The 23,395-nt window shown below is 38.5% G+C and overlaps 2 protein-coding genes across 6 annotated transcripts; one reads left to right on the forward strand and one right to left on the reverse strand.

The window, feature by feature from the left end:
• The first annotated feature begins 221 nt into the window (after nt 1-221).
• On the forward strand, nt 222-7,388 carry LOC131233636 (uncharacterized). 5 transcript variants are annotated; one of them, XR_009165307.1, is made up of 8 exons: nt 222-630; nt 1,677-1,893; nt 1,987-2,019; nt 3,300-3,390; nt 4,943-5,012; nt 5,126-5,246; nt 6,960-7,010; nt 7,120-7,388. XR_009165307.1 is itself a non-coding variant. In XM_058230417.1 (8 exons), the coding sequence occupies exons 2-7, from the start codon at nt 1,715-1,717 to the stop codon at nt 5,006-5,008; spliced, it is 384 nt and encodes a 127-aa protein (XP_058086400.1). In that variant the 5' UTR covers nt 222-630; nt 1,677-1,714; the 3' UTR covers nt 5,009-5,012; nt 5,126-5,322. The 5 variants fall into 5 exon arrangements, 2 of the variants coding, with proteins under 2 accessions (XP_058086400.1, XP_058086401.1); XR_009165308.1 differs by having other exon boundaries at nt 1,677-1,741; XM_058230417.1 differs by lacking the exons at nt 6,960-7,010; nt 7,120-7,388 and adding an exon at nt 4,226-4,343 and having other exon boundaries at nt 1,677-1,741; nt 1,845-1,893; nt 5,126-5,322.
• A 1,381-nt stretch (nt 7,389-8,769) lies between these two features.
• On the reverse strand, nt 8,770-11,746 carry LOC131233598 (probable receptor-like protein kinase At5g24010). Its single transcript, XM_058230376.1, has one exon. It carries the CDS (start codon nt 11,667-11,669, stop codon nt 9,156-9,158), a length of 2,514 nt encoding a protein of 837 aa, XP_058086359.1. The 5' UTR covers nt 11,670-11,746; the 3' UTR covers nt 8,770-9,155.
• Between the last annotated feature and the right edge of the window lie 11,649 nt (nt 11,747-23,395).

Below are 23,395 nucleotides of genomic sequence, written 5' to 3' on the forward strand. Positions count from 1 at the left end.
GAAATATGGAAGTAACAAAGCATGAGATGCCAATAACTAAGCAAGAGTAGTGAATTTTTGACAAAAGCATGAGAAGGCTCACAACAAATAAATAAATAAATCACGGTCTAATAATATCAGCGCCCAAACACCTCTCTCTCTCTCTCTCTCTCTCTCTCTCTCTCTCTCTCTCTCTCTCTCTCTCTCTCTCTCACTCTCGATCTCTCGCCCGCTCCCTCACACCTGATTTCCCTCTCTCTCATTTCTTGCCTCTTTTTGTTCCTTCCTCTATCTCTTTCCGTAGATGCGAAATCAAATGCATTTTTCCCTCTTCAGAGAGAGATAGAGAGACTGAGTGAGAGATTCGTTAATGGCAGTAGATCTTAAGCAAGATCTAACTTTTTAGAAGGAAATCCCTAATTTTCAATCTATCTTTTCGTTGGGAGACATTTCAATTTCGTTTCAGTCAGAAGCATCTCTCTATCCATACATCCGAGTGGAAATGGCCATGGAAATGTCAGATTTCTTCTCAGATCTTGCATTTTCCTGCAATTGAGGCGTGTTTAAAGCAAAAGACAGACGAATACCATGCTTTCCGACGATTTTCCGTAGGAGTACGCTGCGGAATTGTTAATTTCAGGCTTTGTGAAGGTTCTTTTAGCAGATTCGGTGATTTTCAAGTTTTTTTTTCCTCGATTTGTAACAGATTCCGGGGTTCTTAGGGCAGATTCATAGAATTAGGGTTTTCTGTGGTGTTTTTGTTTTGAATGATTTGGTGGTTTCTAGGGTTCGTTGTGAGCTTCTGTGGGTTTTTGAAGGGTTTCAAGTATTCTTGTTATTTGCATAATTGAAGGGTTTCAAAAACTGCTACAGCTGCTCACAGGGGTGGTTATCAGGAATCAATTCTGTATATGCACCGTTCATTTGGTGGGCCTGACCACGTGTTGTGAGCAAAAATCAGAACAGTCCTGTCATCAGCTGGGGGAACATGTACGTTAAGGGTGTGGACTGTTAGACATTTTTTTTCCCTTAACCATCTTATACCTGAACTCAGCCAAGGACATGTCCAGCCTGATTTTTAGGCCGTGCATATGTGCAAGTGGCACCAGATCAATGGCCCTGCATCAAACATATGCCACACTAGCACATGTACAAGAAATACGAATTGGATCAAATGAACGACAAATCTGGCCTGATTTTTTTGCTATAATGCATATGCAGAAGCACGGCCAGATCAACAGGCCAGAGATCGTGAAGAGTAGTATTCAGATGGCTTCCTGCACTTTTCTCCAATAACATGGTGGTGAAACTGCCTTGATTACGTTGATATGGTGGGCCACAATATATGCGGATGATGAGACAACTATTTGACTATCCAATTGTTGTGAGTTTTACTTTGTTGATCATAGACCACTGCAGTTGACTCTTCCTTTGGCAGGCCACTACTTGTGTGAGGGTTCCTGAAGTCCAATCCTATTCTCTCTGGGATATGGTTAGGAGTATATATATCCATCTTCTCCTACATGTATTGGCCATCTGATTACTGATCCCTGGATCAGACTGACTTCTGGGCCTGGGCGACAGTTGCATCATCATCTCATTTTTTTTATTTTTTTTTTAATGTTATATAGATATGTTATATGTATACAAACATGCTACAAGGATTTAATTGTGGTTATTTCATTTGTATCATGCAGAAGGCTTCCTTCTACAAATGTTCAGTCACCTGACATAAATGCACCGTAGTTCTGGAAATGAGAAGGTATTCCATTCATACGAGTTTTTAGACCATTTCCACCTTTTTGTCTGGAAAATTCCACACTTGGATGCTCAAACTACATTTTGTTGTTGTTCAATTTATATAGTCCTACTTAGTGACATTGATAATTAGTGGAGCAATTAGCTACTTTGCTGGTGAGTTTTTGTTTTGGTGAAGATGAGTTCAATTTATATAGTCCTACTTAGTGACATTGATAATTCATGTTAATTGCACTTCTCTTGTTTCAGGATGGAAAAAACGGTACCTTGGAAGACAAGTAGGTGAGCTGTGGCCTGGACTCTGTACTTTGTATAAAATGATAGGATGAAACCAAAATCTTATTTGGTGCTTTATCTACAATGTGATATATTGTTTATTCTGTTTGCTTATACCAGTTGATGTTTATGAAGAAAATATGATCATTCACTGTTTGATACATGTATGGGTTCTAATCACGCATTTGCAAATGTGAATGCATGTACTGTGATTTCTTTGTGGATTCAAAGTGTGAAAACTTGCTTAATGAAGATGTCTGCTAATTGCAAATTACAATTTAAAAGTATACATAGAGAATGATTAATGGCTGGATGAATTTGCTTCCCACCTGTAACTGTGTGGTAGCATCAATCTGTATATTTGTGTATCCTTCTTGATAATTTTGGTTCCTTGTGATATGTGAATGCATAATGTTATGGTTTTGCCTCTGTTTTGATTGGACTGTACTGTGGTTCTAGGATCCTAGCCTCATTATGGAATGGTAGTTGGTTCTGTAATGATATTTGAATACTGTTATTGATCTTTTCCTTTGGGAGTTCCATGACCTGCTGCTAGAAAGATCTTCTTGTCCCCTTAGTTCTCTATATGTGTTGGATCTTCCAATGTAAATCCAATCTGATATGTTCGAATGTGATTTGCAATTCACAGATCTTCTTTTCACAATGAATCTGTCAATGTCTAGTATCTACGACTGATCTGATGTTGTTATTGTTAATAGCTTTCTCAGTTTAAGTCATGTTGTGTTTGATCTGTTTGAGCTGAGATCAGGAACATTCATTGGTTTCAAATCTACTGTCACATTGGCCTGCTTTGTTCTGTTCTCATCTGCATTCCATAGATCTTCTTTTTCATTTATTTATTCTGTCTGCATTGTGGTTTTGATGAACATTCATTGGTTTCAAATCTACTGTCACACTTGTTTGGTAATTGTTATTGAAGTTTGAATATTAAATACTGAATCTGAAATTACCTTTGTTAACAAATTAGTTAAAATGTCTAAAATTTGTTAATTTAATACATTTGTCCTTTTCTCTTTAGCTAGGTTCTAGTACAGGTTGTAGGCTAGTAGCCAATACCAGCCCATTTGACAGTTAACAAAATAGGGTGCCCCACTGGGATCTAGCTAGAAATGGTCAATAACGTTAGTGGCTCTATGTAGCAAGCTGGTTGTGTGCATGTGTATGCAAAATCATCATGCCATTATTTTTAGTCTGAATGCATGGATTAAGTTGAATGTGATCAATCTTCAAGGTGGTATGTTACCCTTCAGCTTTGTTGAATGTAGGATGGCCATTTAAGAGTTTTCAAGTGGCTAGTATGGAAGTCCTTCTTGATCAGCCTGATGCCCATGCCTCTGTGAAAGATTTGGATTTCAGGTACATGAAAATATTTGTATATGTCTGGAAATTGTTTGTATATGTTTATCATCATGTGACAAAAGCATTTCTTTAGAATGATTAGCAATCCAAGGTGAGGCATGTCAAATAGATGTTTCAAGTTGATGATTAGATCTATTTTTATCTGCTTTTACTGCCATTCTTTCGTTAGTGCTTGCTAAGAGTCAGATAGAATGGTTGGGCAATCCAGACCAACGGATAGACTATACAATATGTGCAAAGCAATAAGTTGCATTGTGAGTCAATATAGGCATTTACATATAAATCTCAGAAGAATATTAGTCTTGCAACCATTTATTTAGCTGTTTGATTCGATAATGGATCGATGGATTCGGGCTCTCAGAAATAATCCCTATTTTAAGCTCTAGGGTTTCTTCTGGGGTTTTGGATGTAGCTGCAATAAAAATGTTTGTTCTGAATTCTAGGACTTTATGACAGTTGATACTGTTAATTTTTGTTTGATTTTATGACAGTTGTATTGGATCAATTGATTATGGTTGATACTACTAATTTTTGCAATAGGTGGGCCTCTCATGCACAGCTTTATCAGGCCATGCATATATTCCATCAAACATTTTATATTTCCTTAGTAGTTGATTGACCCTCCAGTCCAAAAAAAAGAACAAAGTAGTTGATTCCACACTTTGGGTTTTCTTTTTCGTGGTATTTAGGTAGGGATGGTCCTCTAATACTGGATTTACCAGAGTTTCTTTCAGCATTGCAGTTGGATATGTGGATTGGGTATGCTGAAAGTTCATCTAAGCAACAAAGTAATCCTTATGTTTAATCAATTTTCACCTTCTTGTTGTTTCAGTTTTCTGAAACCCATGTTCCTGAAACATTTCAAATCCAGCCAAAGCAGGCTGGACAATTGTTGGGCCTGGTCAGCCCAGCCCACTTTCACCTGTATACCTGGCTCTCCAGCAAGTTTGGTATGAAGAATGAGTTTTTAGTTCATTGAGTGTTTCTTACCATTTTTATCTTATATTTTAATGTAATTATGTAGTTCTATCTCAGATTCTCATTCTCACTGCTGGATTTGGAGACGATTAGTTATATATACTCTGCTTCTCACATTCTGTTTCCTCATAGGGTAGTGAAGGTGCTGGCAATCTGAAGATTTTGCCCATTACATCCAGATTGATGATGGGCCTCTTTTAAATGATCTTGACCTTCCATTTTGCATGTTATTGATTGTATTATATGTTTAGGATCATAATTCTAGACTTTCTAGTACTTGGTGACTGGACTTGAAACTCAGTTGACTCCTAGTCATTGGTAATCATTTCTTAAGTGTGACTTGGTCCAGAGTCGATAATACTCATCAAGTCGGTTTATTAACTCCTAGTAATTTTGGTTGCATTCACACCCCCATCTCCCCCAATGGGCCCACGTTTGGATAAGATCCTGAGCTGGTTGGACTTGTTGACCCACAATTCCAAACAAACACATTGATGAAAGAGTTGTTGGTGGTGCTCAGGTAGCCAGGATTTTTCTTCAAGCATACCAACAACCCCTGATGTAATGTCAGGTAGTCCGAGCTCTCTGCGTGGAAGTAGTGATAATGGGATCCAGTCTTCAAATTCTAATTACTTAAACAGGTGATACTAAAAATTGGGGCCATGAGATGATTTTCATGAATTTATGCTTTATGTCCATGATATGATTGGTTTAGGATTCTGACCAACAGAACATTCCGTGTCATATTATTTAGAGTGTATGCTCGGGAGGAGGTTCACAATGCTTCACCGGGGAGTTTACATAGGTCCATGATCAAAGCTGCCCAACGGGTGCAGGTGCAGGTCACAATCCTGCCTTCCCTACCCAAAATTCAGGTCAGTCTAAGTCTTATCATTTGATAAGCCATATATATAGATTAAATGTTGACTGTCCATTTCTTTAGCATACATTTAGCTCACCTAGCATACATTTAGCATCCTTCTCACAGATAACAGTGGAACTTGAACAACTCCTGCAAGAGGTTCAGGTAAAATCCTTTTCCTAGATTTCGCTTTACGCTCCACATTCATTCAACTCTCCCTACATTTCTGCTTCCACTATTTTGGTTGGTAACTTGAGAGCAGCCAGACATACAGCTGATCTTCATATTGGCTTGTGCATTGTTTTATGCAACGGTTTCGGAACTATTACAAGTTGGTATTGCCGATGGGTCATTTTTGTAACTTCGCTTTTCCTGTGGCAGAAATTACTGTCTATGAAAAAATGTTCTTCTACTATTTTTTTCGTTATATGCAAACAAGAGGCAGGCATTAGACAAAATTATAAGAAGAAATAAAGAAACAACTACTATTTATTTTTATTTTTTAATAAATAGCGAGTAACAACTATATAATATCTAGTGGTGTATAAAACCATTCATGGCTATTTATCTTTTCTTTTAATAAATAGCGAGTAACAACTATATAATATCTAATGCTGTATAAAACCATTCATGTCTATTTATCTTTTCTTTTCTTTTATCTTTTTTTATTTTATTTTATGTGACAGCTATACAAATAAGGCCGAATGCCGAGACATGCAGGAGAACTTATTTCTTTAGGGAAACTAGGAAAATGCTGCTCTCAGAGCTGCCATTGACTACCCATTACTTGAGAGCAATATACTCTTCAAAGTTGAGTATTTAAAACTAAAGCAAGATCTGCTGATGATGCTATCTCAAGAAGATGGAGATACAAACAGTGGTGCATGGTTGGTGAAGATGACAAAAATAGTGTTTACTTCGTTCTTTCTTCTTTCCTTTTTTCTTTTTTGGGTAGATTAACAACAAGAAGAGGAGGGAACACCTTCCTCTAATTAAATTGGAAAAGCTATGGGACAGATAATCGCATGTTAAGGATCAGTTATTTCTTACTGTTACGTACTGTAAACCTTTTGGTTCGTTTCCCCATCTTTGACTTAATTCTCATCCAGAATCCAATGAAATAGAAGATGTGCTAGCAACTATGAGGATTTAGATATTATTAGCAGAAATATTTAGTCAAAGGTGGCCCTTCACTTCTGAATCTTGCCCTGCACTCACTTTGGAGTCCTCTATTAGTCTGTCTGCCCGCCACTAGTAAGACTATTCAATGCCTCAACTCTACCAATTTGTTCCATTAGCATCTGTTGGAAAATCTGTGTTTCTATAAACACAATCACTAAATATGTTTATTTTTATATGTTATTAAATATCAATATAATTTCAAATGCTTTTATTGCTAACTTGTACAGGTACTCATAAGCGCTCTCAGTTTTTGACATTTTTTTATATCTCATGTTTCCCCAATGACTCCCGTGTCTCCTCCTGCATCGATGCCCACTGTGTTAAACTAAGGATTAAATGGCTTTTTTAGATGGTAGGGCCTATATACTTTGATTGCCAAGTTTTCTGTTCACTTCATTTGACCTTAGTACTACCTATGGGGGGAAAAGACTAGTTTGAAAATGGAAATACTGTTCTTGTATTTTTCTCTTAGAAACTGGTTAGTCTTTCTAAAATGTTTTCGAAAGTGATTTTATTGGTCAAAATTGCATTGATTTTGTTTCAGGTCAGGCGCAACTTGGACCAAGCCAAAACAATAGTAGAGATTTTATCTAAGGTATTTGTTTCTTATGATGCATTTAAAGTTCTCATGAATAAAATATATAGCTTATGTTTATATAGCTAGGAAATGTGTTCCTGTATCTGATCACACAATTTTTTTAGAGGGAAGAGAAGAAGAGAAGTCATGGAGAGTGAAGTTAACCTTCAACGGATTCATGAGCCGCCGCCTGCGCTGCTAATGCCTTCGTTGGATCTTGACATGGGCATTTACTTCAGACATTTCCATGAGCCTTTGTACTTGCACTAACATGATACCAGAGGCAGATAACCCACACTTCACTGATGGTCTCATGGAGCATGAGAAGCCAATGGCACTGGAGCTTGTGTTTTCTCTACGAGTGGAGCACATGAGGATTTTTTATTTATTTTTAATGTATTCATTTTATTATAAAGTTGTACTATATTTGTACAATTAATTTTTAATTGTATATAATATTCTTTGGTTTTTAAATATAAAAACAAATATACAGCTTTTATTGGCCATTCGTAAATAATGATAAATACCATTCATAAAATTTAAAATCTGACCGTTGGCAACATTAAGAAGGGTTTAAAACCGTTTCTAAAATTTCGTTCGTAAAATTTAAAAATGACCGTTTGCAACCTTAGGAACGGTTTAAAACCGTTCCTAAAATTCCATATGTGAAATTCGAAACGGTACCCAGAACGGTTGTGAACCGTTCCAGTTTTTCTATGACGCCTCTTTTAGGAACGGTTTAAAACCGTTCCTAAATGACGATTTTGCAGGCATTTACATCCCAGCTGTTTCTCATCGCTGAGGTCTACTTGAGTTTTAGATGTCTCATTTTTCCTCTCCTAACACAACATGGTGAAACTCATGAAACTGAGTGAATTTGCATGAATGAACAAGCTTTTACCTCAGGACCTTCCTCGGTGGGTAGAGGAAAATCATAATCTTGTTCAGATAATAACAAAAAAAAAAAAAAAAAAAAAAAAAAACATAGATAACTTTTCTTATGATCGGGTGCTTTGTTGTGTTTAGATTACTCGATATTGAATTTCAAAAAAGTGATAATTGCCTAAACAATATTGTCAAATTTTCATACACAATATATGAGATAACTATTATGAGAGCTTCACAAATATACAAATTACCATCCAAATAAGACCCCCCTAAATATGTAAGCCATGTTTCAGTAGTTCCCGTAAAAATATTTAGTTTTGGTGAAAATATTTGATAAATCATAGCGGGATGATCATTACGATTTTCTTTTTCCTATATCTTCTTTTCCTACCTATCCAAACAAGCTTTAAACATTGTAAAAAAAATTATGATTTCGATGGCATGAAAAATCAATCTGGGTGGTTGCAAATATCAATTTATAATATCAAATCCTAAGATCATAATGGTCTAATAGAAGGCTATACATTTTAAGTACGAAAAACATTTCAAATTGATTATCAGTGCCCAAAGCTTCTTTTTTTTTTTTATCAGTCCCCAAAGCTTACCTAAGTTTGTCATCACACCAAAGGTTGCACATTCTAAAGGAACATTAGGAGAATTGGATGCTTAATCAGCCTGATTTGGTGCAAAATATCATGATATTGGGTGCAACCAAACACTCCCTTGACTAAAACAAAAGGTCCCAAAAGTTCATCTATATATGGTTATACAATCACAATATATAAATGCTATTAAGCACTAAGATCGTCGTGCAGTGATTATTTGGTGTGTCACCAATGGATGGGCCACCAGAAAATACATACATACCACTCAAAACCAATTCAAAATAACACTACCAAAGCTTTCTATTTTCACCATCACACCAAAGTATATAATGATGCTTATACAATCACAAGAAAGAAATTCTATAATCCAACTTAGTCATTATACAGTGATAGGTACTGATGATCCAGTGGGCCACCTTGTGGGTAGGTTATATACCATGAACGGTGGTGATTAGACAACTTTGGCCATTCAGCCACTGTGCGTTTTCGCTGATTGATGTGGGGCGCCATTGCTCTAACCATTCCTTTTGAAACCCTAATCCCTTTTCTTTTGGACCATGGCCTGGCCCAATAGATCAACAGTTCTGATCACCACACATGTATATAATATAGTAAGGAAGCTGCATAATAGCAACTCTCTTAAGAACCTAAGAATCAAGTACCCACATGGCTAGCTAAAACTAAAAGACTCAAACCACTCAGACTCGAATAGTTCAGTCCTGAGTCGAGTCATGACTCGCTCTAGTCGGGGCTGAACCGATCGACTCCTTCGATTCTTAATACCATCCTCATGCCCTATCAACGGTCGATCACAGCTAGTTTCGATCGTCTCACCCTCATCGATTGTTACAGTGGTAGAATCCGCTCGATGAATGGTTGGCAACTGAATATCCGTTGCTTCGCTGCCACTATCTTCATATACTTCTCTTTGCAATGAAGTCTCTTGGAGTTGGAGTGCATTTTCTAGGTTCCACAAGACATCGCCTATCATAGGCCTGTCCTTGCCATGTTCAGCCAAACATCTCTCCACTATCTCCCAATACTTCTTTAGAGAATTTGAATCAATCTGATCTGCAATCCTTGGATCGACGATCTCCTCCAATGACCCGTTCTTCAGCTTATGCATGGCCCATTCTTCTAAATTCACCTTCTCCCTTGAATGAGAGAAATCTATGATGGGCTGAGCACATAGGACTTCAAGAAGCACGATGCCGAGTGAATATATATCGGATTTTACAGTGAGCTGGCATCTCTGAAAATACTCTGGATCAAGATATCCATATGTGCCTTTGATGTCTGTGCTTACATGGGTCTCATCAATGGAAGGCCCCAGCTTCGACAGCCCGAAATCTGCCACCTTGGCTGAGTAGTCCTCATCAAGCAAGATGTTCACCAACTTCACATCGCGGTGTATGATCACATGCGGCCAGCCCGTGTGAAGGTAGTGTAGGCCCCTTGCAGTGCCAATGCAGATCTCCAGTCTCCGTTGCCATGACAAACACGGCAAATCGGAGCCATAGAGATGTTTCTTCAGTGGGCCATTCTCCATGTACTCATAAACTAATATCATTTCTGACTGTTCGTTGCAGTACCCAATCAGCGAAACGAGATGCCGGTGGCGGAGTCTTGATAAGAACATGATCTCCGTCTGAAATTCTGAGAAGCCTTGCTGGGACATTGTCATTCCATGCCTCTTCACGGCAACTTTCGTGCCATCTTGGAGCACCCCTTTGTAGACCTTACCAAAACTGCCTCCCCCAATAATGGAATTCTCATCGAAATTGTTCGTAGCCAGTTTAATTTCTGCGAAAGGGATCAGCAATCTGCAGTTCATATTCGCAGGCCCAGCTTCCTTCAGTTTGCGCAACTTCCAACGTTTGAACACCATTAAAAGTGAGGAGACCAATAAGATAATCATGGTGCCAATGGCGATAGAACCGATGAGAATGCCGATGGCAATCTTCTTAGGCCTGCTGCTTTGTGAATTTGAATTTACTGTAACATGTCTGTCAAAACTACCTGCTGAATTGTTTATCTTCATGATCTCCAATCCATTCAATATGGCATTGATTTTTTCAGGATCACTCATATTTGAAGGGCCGACGCTTATGCTTATGACTCCCGAACTGTCAGGACCCACAATGAAGTCTAGGTAGAAAGGGGATGCGAGCATCATCTGGCCAGTAAAATGAAATGGATGAAGATCTTCATATGCGAATGAATCATGTATATAGACATTGAAGTACAGCTGACCAGCCCACTGGCTAACAATGTCACAGAAATGCATCCGAACAAGGTAATGGAATCCAACTGTTGCAGGGAATTTCCAAGTGATGTTCATTTTGTGGGGCCTATCCATCTCACGGGCTGTATTGTAGACGTAATCCGGAGCGATCTCCTGGCTCGGCCCACCACTCCAGTGCTTTATCTGGCCGCTGAAACCAACGGCCTTGGTGGAAGAACTCTGTTGAAGATACTGATAATCGGGGATCCAATTTCTCCACAGCGTATCATTAAAAGGCGTTATGCAAGAACCGCCTACATTGATCCGATGAATGGTTTCTAATCCCTGTGCAGACAAACCTTTGAATTTGGGTTTTATCTGAGGTATGAATGGTGCAGAATCACTTATCAGGCCATCGGGTGCGGAGAAAACTTCGATGGCATTTACAAAGGCTATAGGCAGTGTTGAATTGCTGGAAGGGGTGAATAAAATTCTGAGTTTTGGTGTGTTGATGTTGATGATATACTCTTTTAAGAATTGGGTTTTGTTCGGGACACAAAAATCTTTCAATAGAAAGAACCCGAGAGTGGAAACGTCGAAAATGGTGGAGCTGAGATTGTAGTTTGGATTGGAGAAAGGGAAGAAATGGAAGCGTACCAGATGAGTGCCTTTGCTTTCAATGTCGAATTCGTAGGAAGATGGTGTAGTGAAGATTCTTGCAGTGTGGTAGAGAGGAGATGAATCTGAAGATGGGTTTGGATCTTTGATTGAGATCTTTGAACCTGTGAAGCGGACGAGTGAATTGGAGCTGGAATCTCCTGTGAAATCTCGGCCGTCGATTGTTGTGCTGTTGTTTGATCCGCAGAGGATAAGGTGATTAGTTGAAGGAGTGAAAGCTGATGAGAGGGAATGAAGGGAGCAGAACAAAAAGAGAATTGGAAGAAGAAGCTGTTTCTCCATTGATGAGAGAGAGAGAGAGAGAGAGAGAGAGAGAGAGAGATTTTCCGAGACTTTTGCAGACAGATAAACAACGAAAGAGAGATTCTTCGAAGGGAAGAAGGGCGACACCCAAGCTGTGTAAAACATCCAAGCTCTCTGGGGCCCACCATATTTTCTATGTAAATCCACTCCGTCCATCGGGTGAGAAACATCATCTTATCCGTAGGAAAAAAAGGATAAAACTGATAAAATCTTTAATAGGCTACACTAACTGAAAAGATGTATAACAGTTAATAAAACCTCTTAAGTTCACAAGGTGTGGCCCATGAGGATGATTTTTGTATTTTCACTTCATCTGGGTGATTTAAACCTGATTAATGGGTTTGATGAAAACTAACCATCATGGTGGCCCGGCACATGAACCTATGGTTGGCATGCCATCCCATTGTTAACTATTCTACAACCCACCTAAGTTATGCATCGAAATGATATTTTCCCCTAGATCCTGTAATCGAGGATAGAACCTGACGGACGGTTGGATTTTAAAAATACAACATGGTGGGCCCCACAAGCCTGGGTGTTTAACACGCTACTTAAAGCAGGTGTTGTAGAGACTCCAGTCGCATTATGGGTATATGATTAACTGACTTTGGTCTAAAGATGTCGGATACTTTATGATGGAGTTATTTGATACTCTGGTGAACGGGGATGGTTAATACGCAGGCACTCACACACCGGACACGTGGGATATATTACTCAAATTACTCTTCCCAATTTGTGGGAACCAGCTAGATAGGTCACTTACCATAAATCAGATTCGTCGAACAATCTTAACCCCTGATTGGCCTACGCTGGTTTTGCTTGATTTGGACCGTTGGCTGTATTTCATCTAAATGTCCAATAACTGTCCACCAATCAATTATTATATTATCAAATTAGTACAATTTTCTAGGTATGATGCATGCAAAATCACTATTTGGGTAGTTTAATTTGAGTTATTTAGATGCCATGTATAAAATTTACTGGTGCACGTGTATCAACCACACCGTTTGGCAGAGGATCAAAGTTCTTCTCTATTTTATCTTAGAACTTTTGACTATTGACCATTAGTACGGCTTGTCGGTTGTGCATGCATCTCACGATCGTGTCGACGAGGACCGTCCAAGTTGTGGGTCCATTGCTGAGTAGCCCAAAATCACTCTGATCAACCGATCTTTACTGTCCGATTCGTTGATTCAAACAGCTGATCTTTTCCTTTCCAATAGATACTGACCATCGGTCAGTGTAAGGTTTGGCTATTGAGATTTTTGCAATTTGTTCCATGGACGACGATGGGGTCCATGATTTAGATGGTCTGGATTGATGTGCATGCGTGTCACGTGTAGTAGATGGGCTATACAATTAAATGAATTGTAGCCAACGTACACTACACGAGAGCCATTTCTCCTTTGGCGTGCAAGGGGAGGCTTCTTTAGTGGGATGCAAGAACCATGCAGCCTTCCATATGAAAAAGGACTAAAAAAGTCTCCTGAAAAGGACCATATATTTGTTAGAAAAAATTGGAGTTTTAATTTTATTTTTTGTTCTTTTCTTTTCTTTTTTTAAGGCTTGTGTTATCTCATTTGCTGATTTGGATTTAGTTTTAGTTTCACCTCGAAAAGTAGAAGAGAAATTTTTATCTTTATACTAGAATCCTCCCCCTATTATTTGTATTGGAAATCAATAGTATATATTAGGTGCAACCTCGCACACGACCATAGTCGAGGCGTGATGCAATGCAATGTGTCATTGATTGAACACCATTTGTTTTCTCTGCATAGATGATATCATAATCATGCACATGCGGATAAAGAGCCTTCTCTATATGGTAACTCATTTTCTCCAAATTCTATAAAAATAATAAATAAATAAATAAAGAATCTATCTCCTTCTTTACTTCTTTCTCTAATTTTTTTTCTCTCGAAGCTTCTTTGGGCAATCCTGCATAAGTAACTTGCGTTCGTGTGGTTGAGATTGTGAGTGCACCTGATCGAATCCGTTCTTTTTTAAGGAGAGTTGTTTGTATCCCAGGAGCAGAATTGTTGGAACCTAATGCATCATGGATTTTCTTATAGAGAAAGTTTTCCTTTAAGCCAGCAATTGTAACATGCCTTAACTTTTCAGATTACTTTTTATCATTTCTAATTCTGTTTTTATTTAATTTTTCTGTTATATCTCTGTATTTTAGAATCAACAATTTAAAGATACGTTTCTTCTCAAAGTCTCGAATGCTATGGCAACCACTTCTAAGAATCCTAGAATCGAGAACTTTGACGAGAAGAATTTCAAGAGATTGTAATAGAAAATTGAGTTTTACCTCACAACTCTTAAGCTGATATATGTAATCGATGATCTTACCTCATCCATTAAGGCAAATGAACTAGCAACATCCTTCAAACAATCTAATTGGAAGAATGATGACTATCTATGCTGAACTTACATTATTAATTCTATGATTCATGACAACTATGGTATTTATTGTTATCTCTCAATGGCCAAGGATATGTAGGATCATCTTGAAAAGAAGTTTGGAAGGGAGGATGCTGGGAAGAAAAAATATGTAGTCAATCACTTTATTGATTTTAAGATGTCTAATGATAAGTCCGTAGTTAATCAGGTGCATGCTTTATAAAAGATAGCTCATAAAGTCTCTTCCGAGAGTATAGTGATTGATAAAGATTTCCAAGCTATTGTAAAAACTGAAAAACTTTCACCATCTTGAAAGGAGTATTAAAATTCTCTAAAACATAAGACAAATGATATAAGTTTGGATGATCCCATCCTTTATATATGGATTGAAGAAGAGATAAGGAACCATGATAAACATTGCCTAAAATTAGAATTTGTAACGTACACCTGATTGAGAATAATTGAAAATGGCAAGATAATTGAAGGTCTGGTCCACTAAAGAAAAAGCACACACATGAACAAAAAAATTTTAAAAATTGACAAAAATAATAAGAAGAATGAAGGGTGTTATGTATGTGAGAAAAAAATGATCACTTTACAAAAGAATGCAAATTCCACAAAAGTGACAAGAATGAGAAAGATCATGCTCAAGTCGTTAAGGAGTTTGTAGGGGTCATCACTAAAGTACTCATCGCTTGTAATACACATGAGTTTTGTATAGACACAGGAGCCACCAAGTACCATTGCTACGACCTAGATGCATTTTCTTCCTACGAGAAGGTTAGGATGCTAAGAATATTTTCGTGGGGAATTTGTCCAATGCAAAGGTCATTAGCATGTGAAAGGTGAACCTAAAGCTTACATCTGGAAATGTATTTAATTTTTTGGACGTGTTGCTTGTACCAGACTTTTAGAAGAATCTTATATCTGGTTCTACTCTTGAAAAGAATGGATTTTAGTTAGTATTTGAATTTGAGAAATGTGTAATATCAAAAAATAATACATTTGTTGGAAAATGTTATGTATGTGATAGATTGTTTAAACTTAGTGTTATGAATGCCAATGGTAGTAACTCTTCTACTTATTCAATTGAGTCTCTTAATATGTGGTGTATTAAACTAGGTCATGTGAATTATCATTTTCTTGAAAATATAATTAATATGGGGTTTATTCTTAAAATTGAAAGAGAAAATCAAAATAAATGTGAAATCCGTGTACAATCTAAGCATTTCAGAAAGCTGTTCAAACGAGTTGAAAGGAACAATTAAGTCCTATATTTGATTCACGGTGACTCCTCATCAAACTTGTCATTGCGGCTCAAAGTGATATTCCAAGTGACCCGATCGTACATACTGTACCCTTCCATGCCATCACCATAACCCACAAAGGTAATTTTCTTCAACATTTGGTATAGCTTATCTATCTCAACTAACGGTACATGAGAGTAAACATTGCAAACAAAAACCCGCAACTGTGAGTAATTGGCATCATGACAACTCCATACTTCTTTCAGAATCTTACAATTTATCATCGTAGATGGGAATCAATTCAACATGTAACAAGTTGTGTTAACGGCCTTAGTCCATAACTCCTCCCCCAATCCAGCATTACTCAATATGCTTCAGGCTCTCTCCAAGAGAATCCAATTCATTTGTTCCGCCACACCATTTTGGTCAAGTGTGTGCCTCATTATATTGTTCCTCATAATCCATTCATTATTACATAACTGGTTGAATTTCTTTAAAGTGAATTTACCTCCATTGTCTGTCCTTAAAACTTTCAATTTCTGCCATGTCTACTTCTCAACCATCACCTTTCACACTTTGAACATGACGAATACATCGGATTTATTTTTGAGAAAATAAACCCATACTTTTCTGCAGTAGTAATCGATGAATGAGACAAAAAATGATAACCCCCAACAAAAACTACGGGTGAAGGGCCCCATACATCTGAATGCACATACTTAAGCACTCCCTTACATACTTTCTAGTCATAAAAGTTATATAGTTGTGATTGTTTACCATATATACAATGTTCATGTAACACCCGTACTTTTCAGTACTCGGGTGTTATTATAAAAACCCAACTTGGTGTAAACATAGATCTTACCTCCTTAAATATCCAACTTCATACTAATCTGGACCTAGCCGTCAAGTATAATCATTATTCATAGATTGAACTATCCGTCCATTGAATTTCAAGTATAAGACTAGCACATCATCTAGGATCTTGATCTTCTTTATAAGTGGAATGAACCATCCATCGTCAATAACAAACCCCTGGTCCCCAAACCCGCCATTCATTAGGCTGCGATAACTAAGCTTTATAATCCATACTCAATCATCACCTCAACACTTTAAGCAAACCATACGATCAGCTACAAATTCTAACTTAGATCAAACTAGAAAACTCTACTATTGATAATCAAGCCATGAAGCCATCCAACTGTTGGATCGCTTAACATCACTGTTTAAAACCCCTAATTTCATACGATAGGTACTCTTGAATGAATGCAATTGTCATGGAATTGGTGGCACAGATTACTAAATCCATCTATTGTTATGCTCACATCACTCAATATAAAAACTCGGCACTGACCATCATAATCAAGTTATTTGACCATTGAATCCACCACTAATTATCCTTTAAACAAATCCCAAAAACCTTGTACTCTAATGTGAATTAGACTTTAAATAAATCCGACCATTGGAAAACACTTAAATCACTTAGTGTGGCCCACTTGAATACTGGATTTGCCTCATCTTTGGTCAAAGGCCTCAAATGGGACTTCCAAAGTGAATGAGTGGATTGGATCTCACTAAAAATCATAGTGGACCCCACTTTTAACTTGAGTACACGCGGACGTTACATGCACTCGATGTGCACCAACGTAAAGTCAGGTCAAACCGGGTTTGAACCGACGGTTTTCCGAAGAAGGAAAACCTTCTTCCTTTCTCAATTTTCCTTTCAAAGCCGTTTAAACTGGCTCGTTTTGTGCATGATCTATGGCCCACCTCATGCCCCATCCACCATATCTGAACCATCCATCAAGTTCGGTTGAGGATTCTCGAGCAAAACCCCGAAATTCCTACGTGTGGACATATACAAACATATGAACACTCGTACATGCAAACATCTCGGCGTGCGGGTGTGGTTCAAATGAAACAACTCAATTCGTTGTTATGTGGCCCATCTTCATCACACGGAGAGATGATCTAAACCGACCATCGTCTAGGACACTCAACATCGATCAAAGTATGGATGTTTGGCACGTTGGTGAAATGATGTGTGCAGTAAGCTCGTGCACAAGAAAAGTTGTGCGGTAGAAGTTTCTTAAAATGGAAAGACATCTCCTTGCTACGCTAGCAATCCTAACCTCCTACAATCTCGGTCATAGGATGAGTATCATCCCGACCATCCATCTTAGGGCATCCTAGACGTCCGTGCTAGGGCTTCACGAGCCTCTCTCACATTCATCGACGAGATCTCGAACGAGATCTCGTCATTTGTAGAAAAAAATCAGCCGCAAAAAAAAAAACTCTGAACCCTATATGCTGCGTGTTATCCTTCCAAAATATGGGTCCCACCATGACCAATGGCCCAATCAAAATCGGCCCAAAGGCAGCAGACCACAAGATCATCCACCTATAGAAAAGCTAAACCGATTGAGAATTTGTTCTGAAAGAAAAATGAAACTCAAATCTTATTCAATGGCAACGTGAATACTTAGGCAATACAAGTGCAGTATTTAAAAACAAATTACAATGATTCAGTTGTAAATCAAATAAAAAAGGAATCCCATGAAATCTGGTTTTAGACGTTTGACAATCTGTTCTACACACCATTTGTTGCAATGACAGCTAGATAACTGGGCTTGATAACAGGGAAAGTTGTTATGTTGATAGCTTGATAACAGGAGAATTTGATAACAGAGAATCCCTCTTTACTTTGGGATTTGTTGAACTGTCATGCAGATTTTAAATTCAAATTTGAATTTCCCAACTTTATAGGCTCGATTGGATTTCCATCTTGGTCTGAACATGTTGCCGTTAGAGCTCCAAGATTACTCAACTTCTCTCCACTAATTGAGGCTAGATTGTGAGAGTCTTCACCCTTTTTTTCTCCAAGAATCTCGTGTATCCTTATTTTTCCATTGACTCTCACAATTGTTGGTAGTGCTGAGCTGTGATAGGTTGCTAATACCCTCCCGCAAACTTTGCCGGGGCTGAAGGCAAAGTTTGTTGCGGAAATATTGAAGAGTTGTTTTTGGCATTGGTTTAGTGAAGAGGTCGGCAACTTGATTATCAGAGGAGATATGTTGTGTGACAAGCAGTCCACGGGCAACACGTTCACCCACAAAATGATAATCCAACTCGATATGTTTGCTTCGGGCATGGAATACCGGATTTACTGTCATATGAAGTGCACTAAGATTGTCGCAATAAAGTATGGGAGGAGATGACAATGTAATGCGAAGATCTTTGAGAATGAAGGTCATCCAAGTGAGTTCAGCTGCTGTGTTAGCCATTGCTCGATATTCTGCTTCCGTGCTTGACCGGGAAATTGTATGTTGTTTCTTTGCACACCAAGAGATAAGGTTGCCTCCAAGGAATGTACAATAACCAGTAGTAGATTGTCTCGTTGTAGTGCACCCTGCCCAATCTGCATCTGAGAAAGCAAACAGATCAAGTGTAGTGTGTGAAGAAAAATTTAATCCCATATCAATTGTTCCTTTGACATATCGTAAAATACGTCAAACCATTTTTAAATGTGTCATTGTGGGAGCATGCATGAATTGAGATACATAATTAACACTAAATGAAAGATCAGGATGAGTGAGTGTAAGGTACTGTAAAGCTCCAACAAGTCCTCGATAGTAACTTGGGTCTTCCATGAGAGTATCATTGGAAGATATTTTTGTTTTAGTTTCAAGAGGTGTACTTATCGGCTTACAGTCAACCATATTTGAGCGTTCAAGTATCGTCAATGCATAATGTGACTGGGATAGATGAAGGCCACTTGTTGTTGTCGTTATTTCCAACCCAAGAAAGTGGTGAATAGGTCCTAAGTCTTTCATTGCGAATTCACTGCTTAGCAACGTAATAAAATTTGAAATAAGTGTTGGAGTTGATCCTGTGAGCAGCATGTCATCTACATAAAGAAGTAAAATCAATGAGCCATAGTCCGAATGGAAAACAAACAATGAAGGGTCAGCTAGACTACAAAAGAAACCATATTTAAGAAGAAATGCACTAAAACGATCAAACCAAGCACGTGGTGCTTGTTTTAGGCCATAGAGAGCTCTTTGTAGTTTGCAAACGTGTGTCGGATGTTGAGAGTCTGCCATTCCTGGTGGTTGTTGCAGGTATAGATCTTCAGAAATTAAACCATGCAAGAAGGCATTTTTTACATCCAGTTGACGAATGGACCACTTTTGAACAAGAGTTATGGTAATTATCATGCGTATTGTCCCTGGTTTGATAACTGGAGAAAAAGTTTCTGTGTAGTCTACTCCATCAATTTGATGATACCCTTTTGCTACTAAACGTGCTTTGAGTCGATCTAAAGAACCATCTGGTTTGAGTTTTGATTTAAACACCCATTTTGAACCAATGACATGCATGCTTGGTGTTCGAGGAACCAGTTTCCAGGTCTCATTCTGATGTAGTGCAGCCAGCTCCTCCTCCATGGCTGCTTTCCAACCAGGATGTGCCAATGCAATCTTAATATTGTGAGGCTCATGAGGTATATTAGCTGAGGTTATGGTGGTTAAGGCATACTTAGGATTTGGTTTTACTACACCTAGTTTAGACCGAGTGACCATGGAGTGGACCAATGGTGTTGAGGGACCAAGACTATGATGGGAGGACTCAGGTGTTTCACTTGCAGTCTCTTGAGCTATTTCTTGGGTAGACCCGTGAGACTCTTGACATTCTTGTGATAGAATTGTTTCGGGTGAACTAGTGTTGTGAAATTCATTAATTTCTGCATTGGTCTGAGACTCGATAGAGGGGGATTGCCTTGATGACTCTGTGGGACTAGAATTTTGGGAAAAACTTAGTGGAGAACAAGTGTCAATTGGAAGCAAGGGACTTTCACATGGGGGTGAGGGAGAGTCCGAAGTTGTACCTGCAGAAGAAGAAATGTTAGTATGTGGTAACCAAGAATCAAAAATACTAATTACCTGTGGCTGATTTGCTGTCATGAAGGATTTGTTGATAGGCTTATATGGAAAAATTAACTCATCAAAGACAACATGACGAGAGATGAAAAACTTTTTACTTGATGGATGATAACACTTATAAGCTTTATGTTTTTCACTGTAACCCACAAAAATGCACGGAAGTGTTTTTGGATCAAATTTGTGTTTGCGTATATCCCAAGTGTAGGGAAAACACTTAGACCCAAATGCTCGGAGTGAGGAATAATCTGGATGTGTCCCATGAAGTGCAAAATATGGTGTTTCAAAGTTGAGAGCAGATGAAGGTAGGCGATTCATAAGATACACAACTGTGGTGAAGGCCTCTATCCATAAGAATAAGGGTGCACCACAGTGAAATAACATAGTCATTCCTAATTCTCTTATAGTTCTATGGCGCCTCTCAACTACACCAGTTTGCTCAGGGGTATATGGGGATGATACCTGATGAACAATGCCTGTAGAAAGAAAATGAGTCGACAGTCTTGAATTGATGAACTCACCACCTCCGTCTGAATGAAAAATTTTAATTTGCTTGTTAAACTGTCTTGCAACATATTTCTCAAAAGCTAAGTATGCATTAAAAAAATCAGATTTGTTGCGCAAGGGAATAATCCACGTATACTTAGAAAAATCATCAACCAAACATGCATAATATTTAAATTTTGCAATTGATAAAACAGGTGTAGGTCCCCACAAATCACAATGAATTTTTTCAAAGACAGTACTTGAATGTTCCGAACAAGAAAAAGGTAAACGACTAAGTTTTCCTAGTTGACAACTATCACAAAGATGTTGAAATTTTGTTGTCCCTACGACATCAATAAGTCCTTTATTTTTTAGCATTTGTAAAGCTGAAGACTGTGGGTGGCCTAGGCGTTGATGCCAAACTTCTGCAGTGCCTGATTTGAACCGATGGGAGAAATACAACTCTGGTGAAGTGGGCAGGACATAGAGATCACCCTTGCGTTTCCCTCTTATCATTGCCTGGCCTGTTTCCCGTTCCTTAACACAAAAATCAACATTAGAAAATTCACAATTAACAAGAAATTGTTTAGTTAACTGGCTTACTGAAAGTAAATTTTTTGTTAAGTTAGGAACCAATAGAACATCATTGAGAGGTAAGGCAGACACCTTTTGTTTTATACAAGAATCACCAATTGCAAGAATTGGCATGGAAGACCCATCTCCAATTAGCACGAAGTCAGCACCAGAGTATTTACGAAGGTTAGTTAGCATACCTGGCTTACCTGTCATATGGTTGGAAGCCCCAGTGTCAGTTGTCCATTCAGTGTCAGCAATGGTGGTGTCCAAAGTGAGTGCTGCAAGTGCTTGTGGAATCTCATCTTGTTGAGTGGATTTCTTTGGCACCCACCAGCATATCTTAGCAACATGGCCCATCATCCCACAATATTGACATTGTTGGTCACGGTACTTGTCCCTCTCTGCAGGTGTCATGCGACGCTCACCAGGTGGTGGAGGTCGACTTTGTGATTTTGCTAAAGAAAAGTTCCTTTGCTGTTGAGCCTGGAATCCACGACCATTGGAGGTGAATTTTTGTGAAGGTGCATGATAGCTTGAAGAGTTTGGCTGTGGGCGTTGCTGCTGCTGTCCATAAAAAGCCATTTGATGAGTGAGGGAAGAAGCTGAGATGTCTGTGTGGTTAGAGAACCAGTTGCGCCTTTGATCAAAGTTTTGGAGTTGGGAGACCAACTCAGAGTATGATGGCCTGGGGGGCTTCAACATGGTTGTTGTGAATGTTTCATAATGAGGACCAAGGCTAGTAAGAAGGCAGAAGACTTTTTCTTGGTCTGGTACGGGCTTTCCAATGGCTGATAAATTGTCACAGAGACCTTTGAAGGTGTGAATATGTTCTGTGATTGTTGTGTTGGCTTCCTTTCGAAGATAGGTCACTTGTTGTCGCAGTGTGAACTCACGTTCTTGTGAGTCTTGTGCATATGCATTTTTGAGAGCCTCCCAAACAGCATGAGCTGTGTCGAGACCAACGAGTCCTAGAGGTTTCCTCAGAGAGTGTGCCAATGATCCACCCTCGAAGGAGACGATCTGACTTTCGCCATGCTATAAAAGCATCTGTTAATTGTGGTGTTGAATTTTCGACATTTGTGTATTTGGTTGGAGCGGGATCTTCATTTGTGAGATGCCCGACCATTTCTTGACTCTTGGCAAGAGCCAAAGCTTGCTCACGCCACAAGGGGTAATTGTTTGGGGTGAGTCGGAGGGTGATGAAGTTGCCAACATTGAGTGACAAGGTAGTCATGGTGAAAGAAAAGAGCGAAAGGTAAGAAGGAAATTGAAGAGAAAAGAAGAAAAAAAATGCAGTAGCTGTGATAGGTTGCGCCTAGTGTTCACAATGGCTTTGATACCATGTAGAAAAGCTAAACCGATTGAGAATTTGTTCTGAAAGAAAAATGAAACTCAAATCTTATTCTATGGCAACGTGAACACTTAGGCAATACAAGTGCAGTATTTAAAAACAAATTACAATGATTCAGTTGTAAATCAAATAAAAAAGGAATCCCATGAAATCTGGTTTTAGACGTTTGACAATCTGTTCTACACACCATTTGTTGCAATGACAGCTAGATAACTGGGCTTGATAACAGGGAAAGTTGTTATGTTGACAGCTTGATAACAGGAGAATTTGATAACAGAGAATCCCTCTTTACTTTGGGATTTGCTGAACTGTCATGCAGATTTTAAATTCAAATTTGAATTTCCCAACTTTATAGGCTCGATTGGATTTCCATCTTGGTCTGAACATGTTGCCGTTAGAGCTCCAAGATTACTCAACTTCTCTCCACTAATTGAGGCTAGATTGTGAGAGTCTTCACCCTTTTTTCTCCAAGAATCTCGTGTATCCTTATTTTTTCATTAACTCTCACAATTGTTGGTAGTGCTGAGCTGTGATAGGTTGCTAATACCCATCTCCGAACAACCCCTCCATCTTCTCCATTCAACTGTGGGAACCATCTTCGAGTAATGGGTCCCATTCACAATTCTAAGACATTCATCATGTGGCCCAGGACTCCATACATCCACCTAGATGATTAGATTTCATCCATGCAAACTAGATTTG

The sequence above is a fragment of the Magnolia sinica genome, chromosome 18, assembly GCF_029962835.1.
Source record: "Magnolia sinica isolate HGM2019 chromosome 18, MsV1, whole genome shotgun sequence".
NCBI classification, from domain to species: domain Eukaryota; kingdom Viridiplantae; phylum Streptophyta; class Magnoliopsida; order Magnoliales; family Magnoliaceae; genus Magnolia; species Magnolia sinica.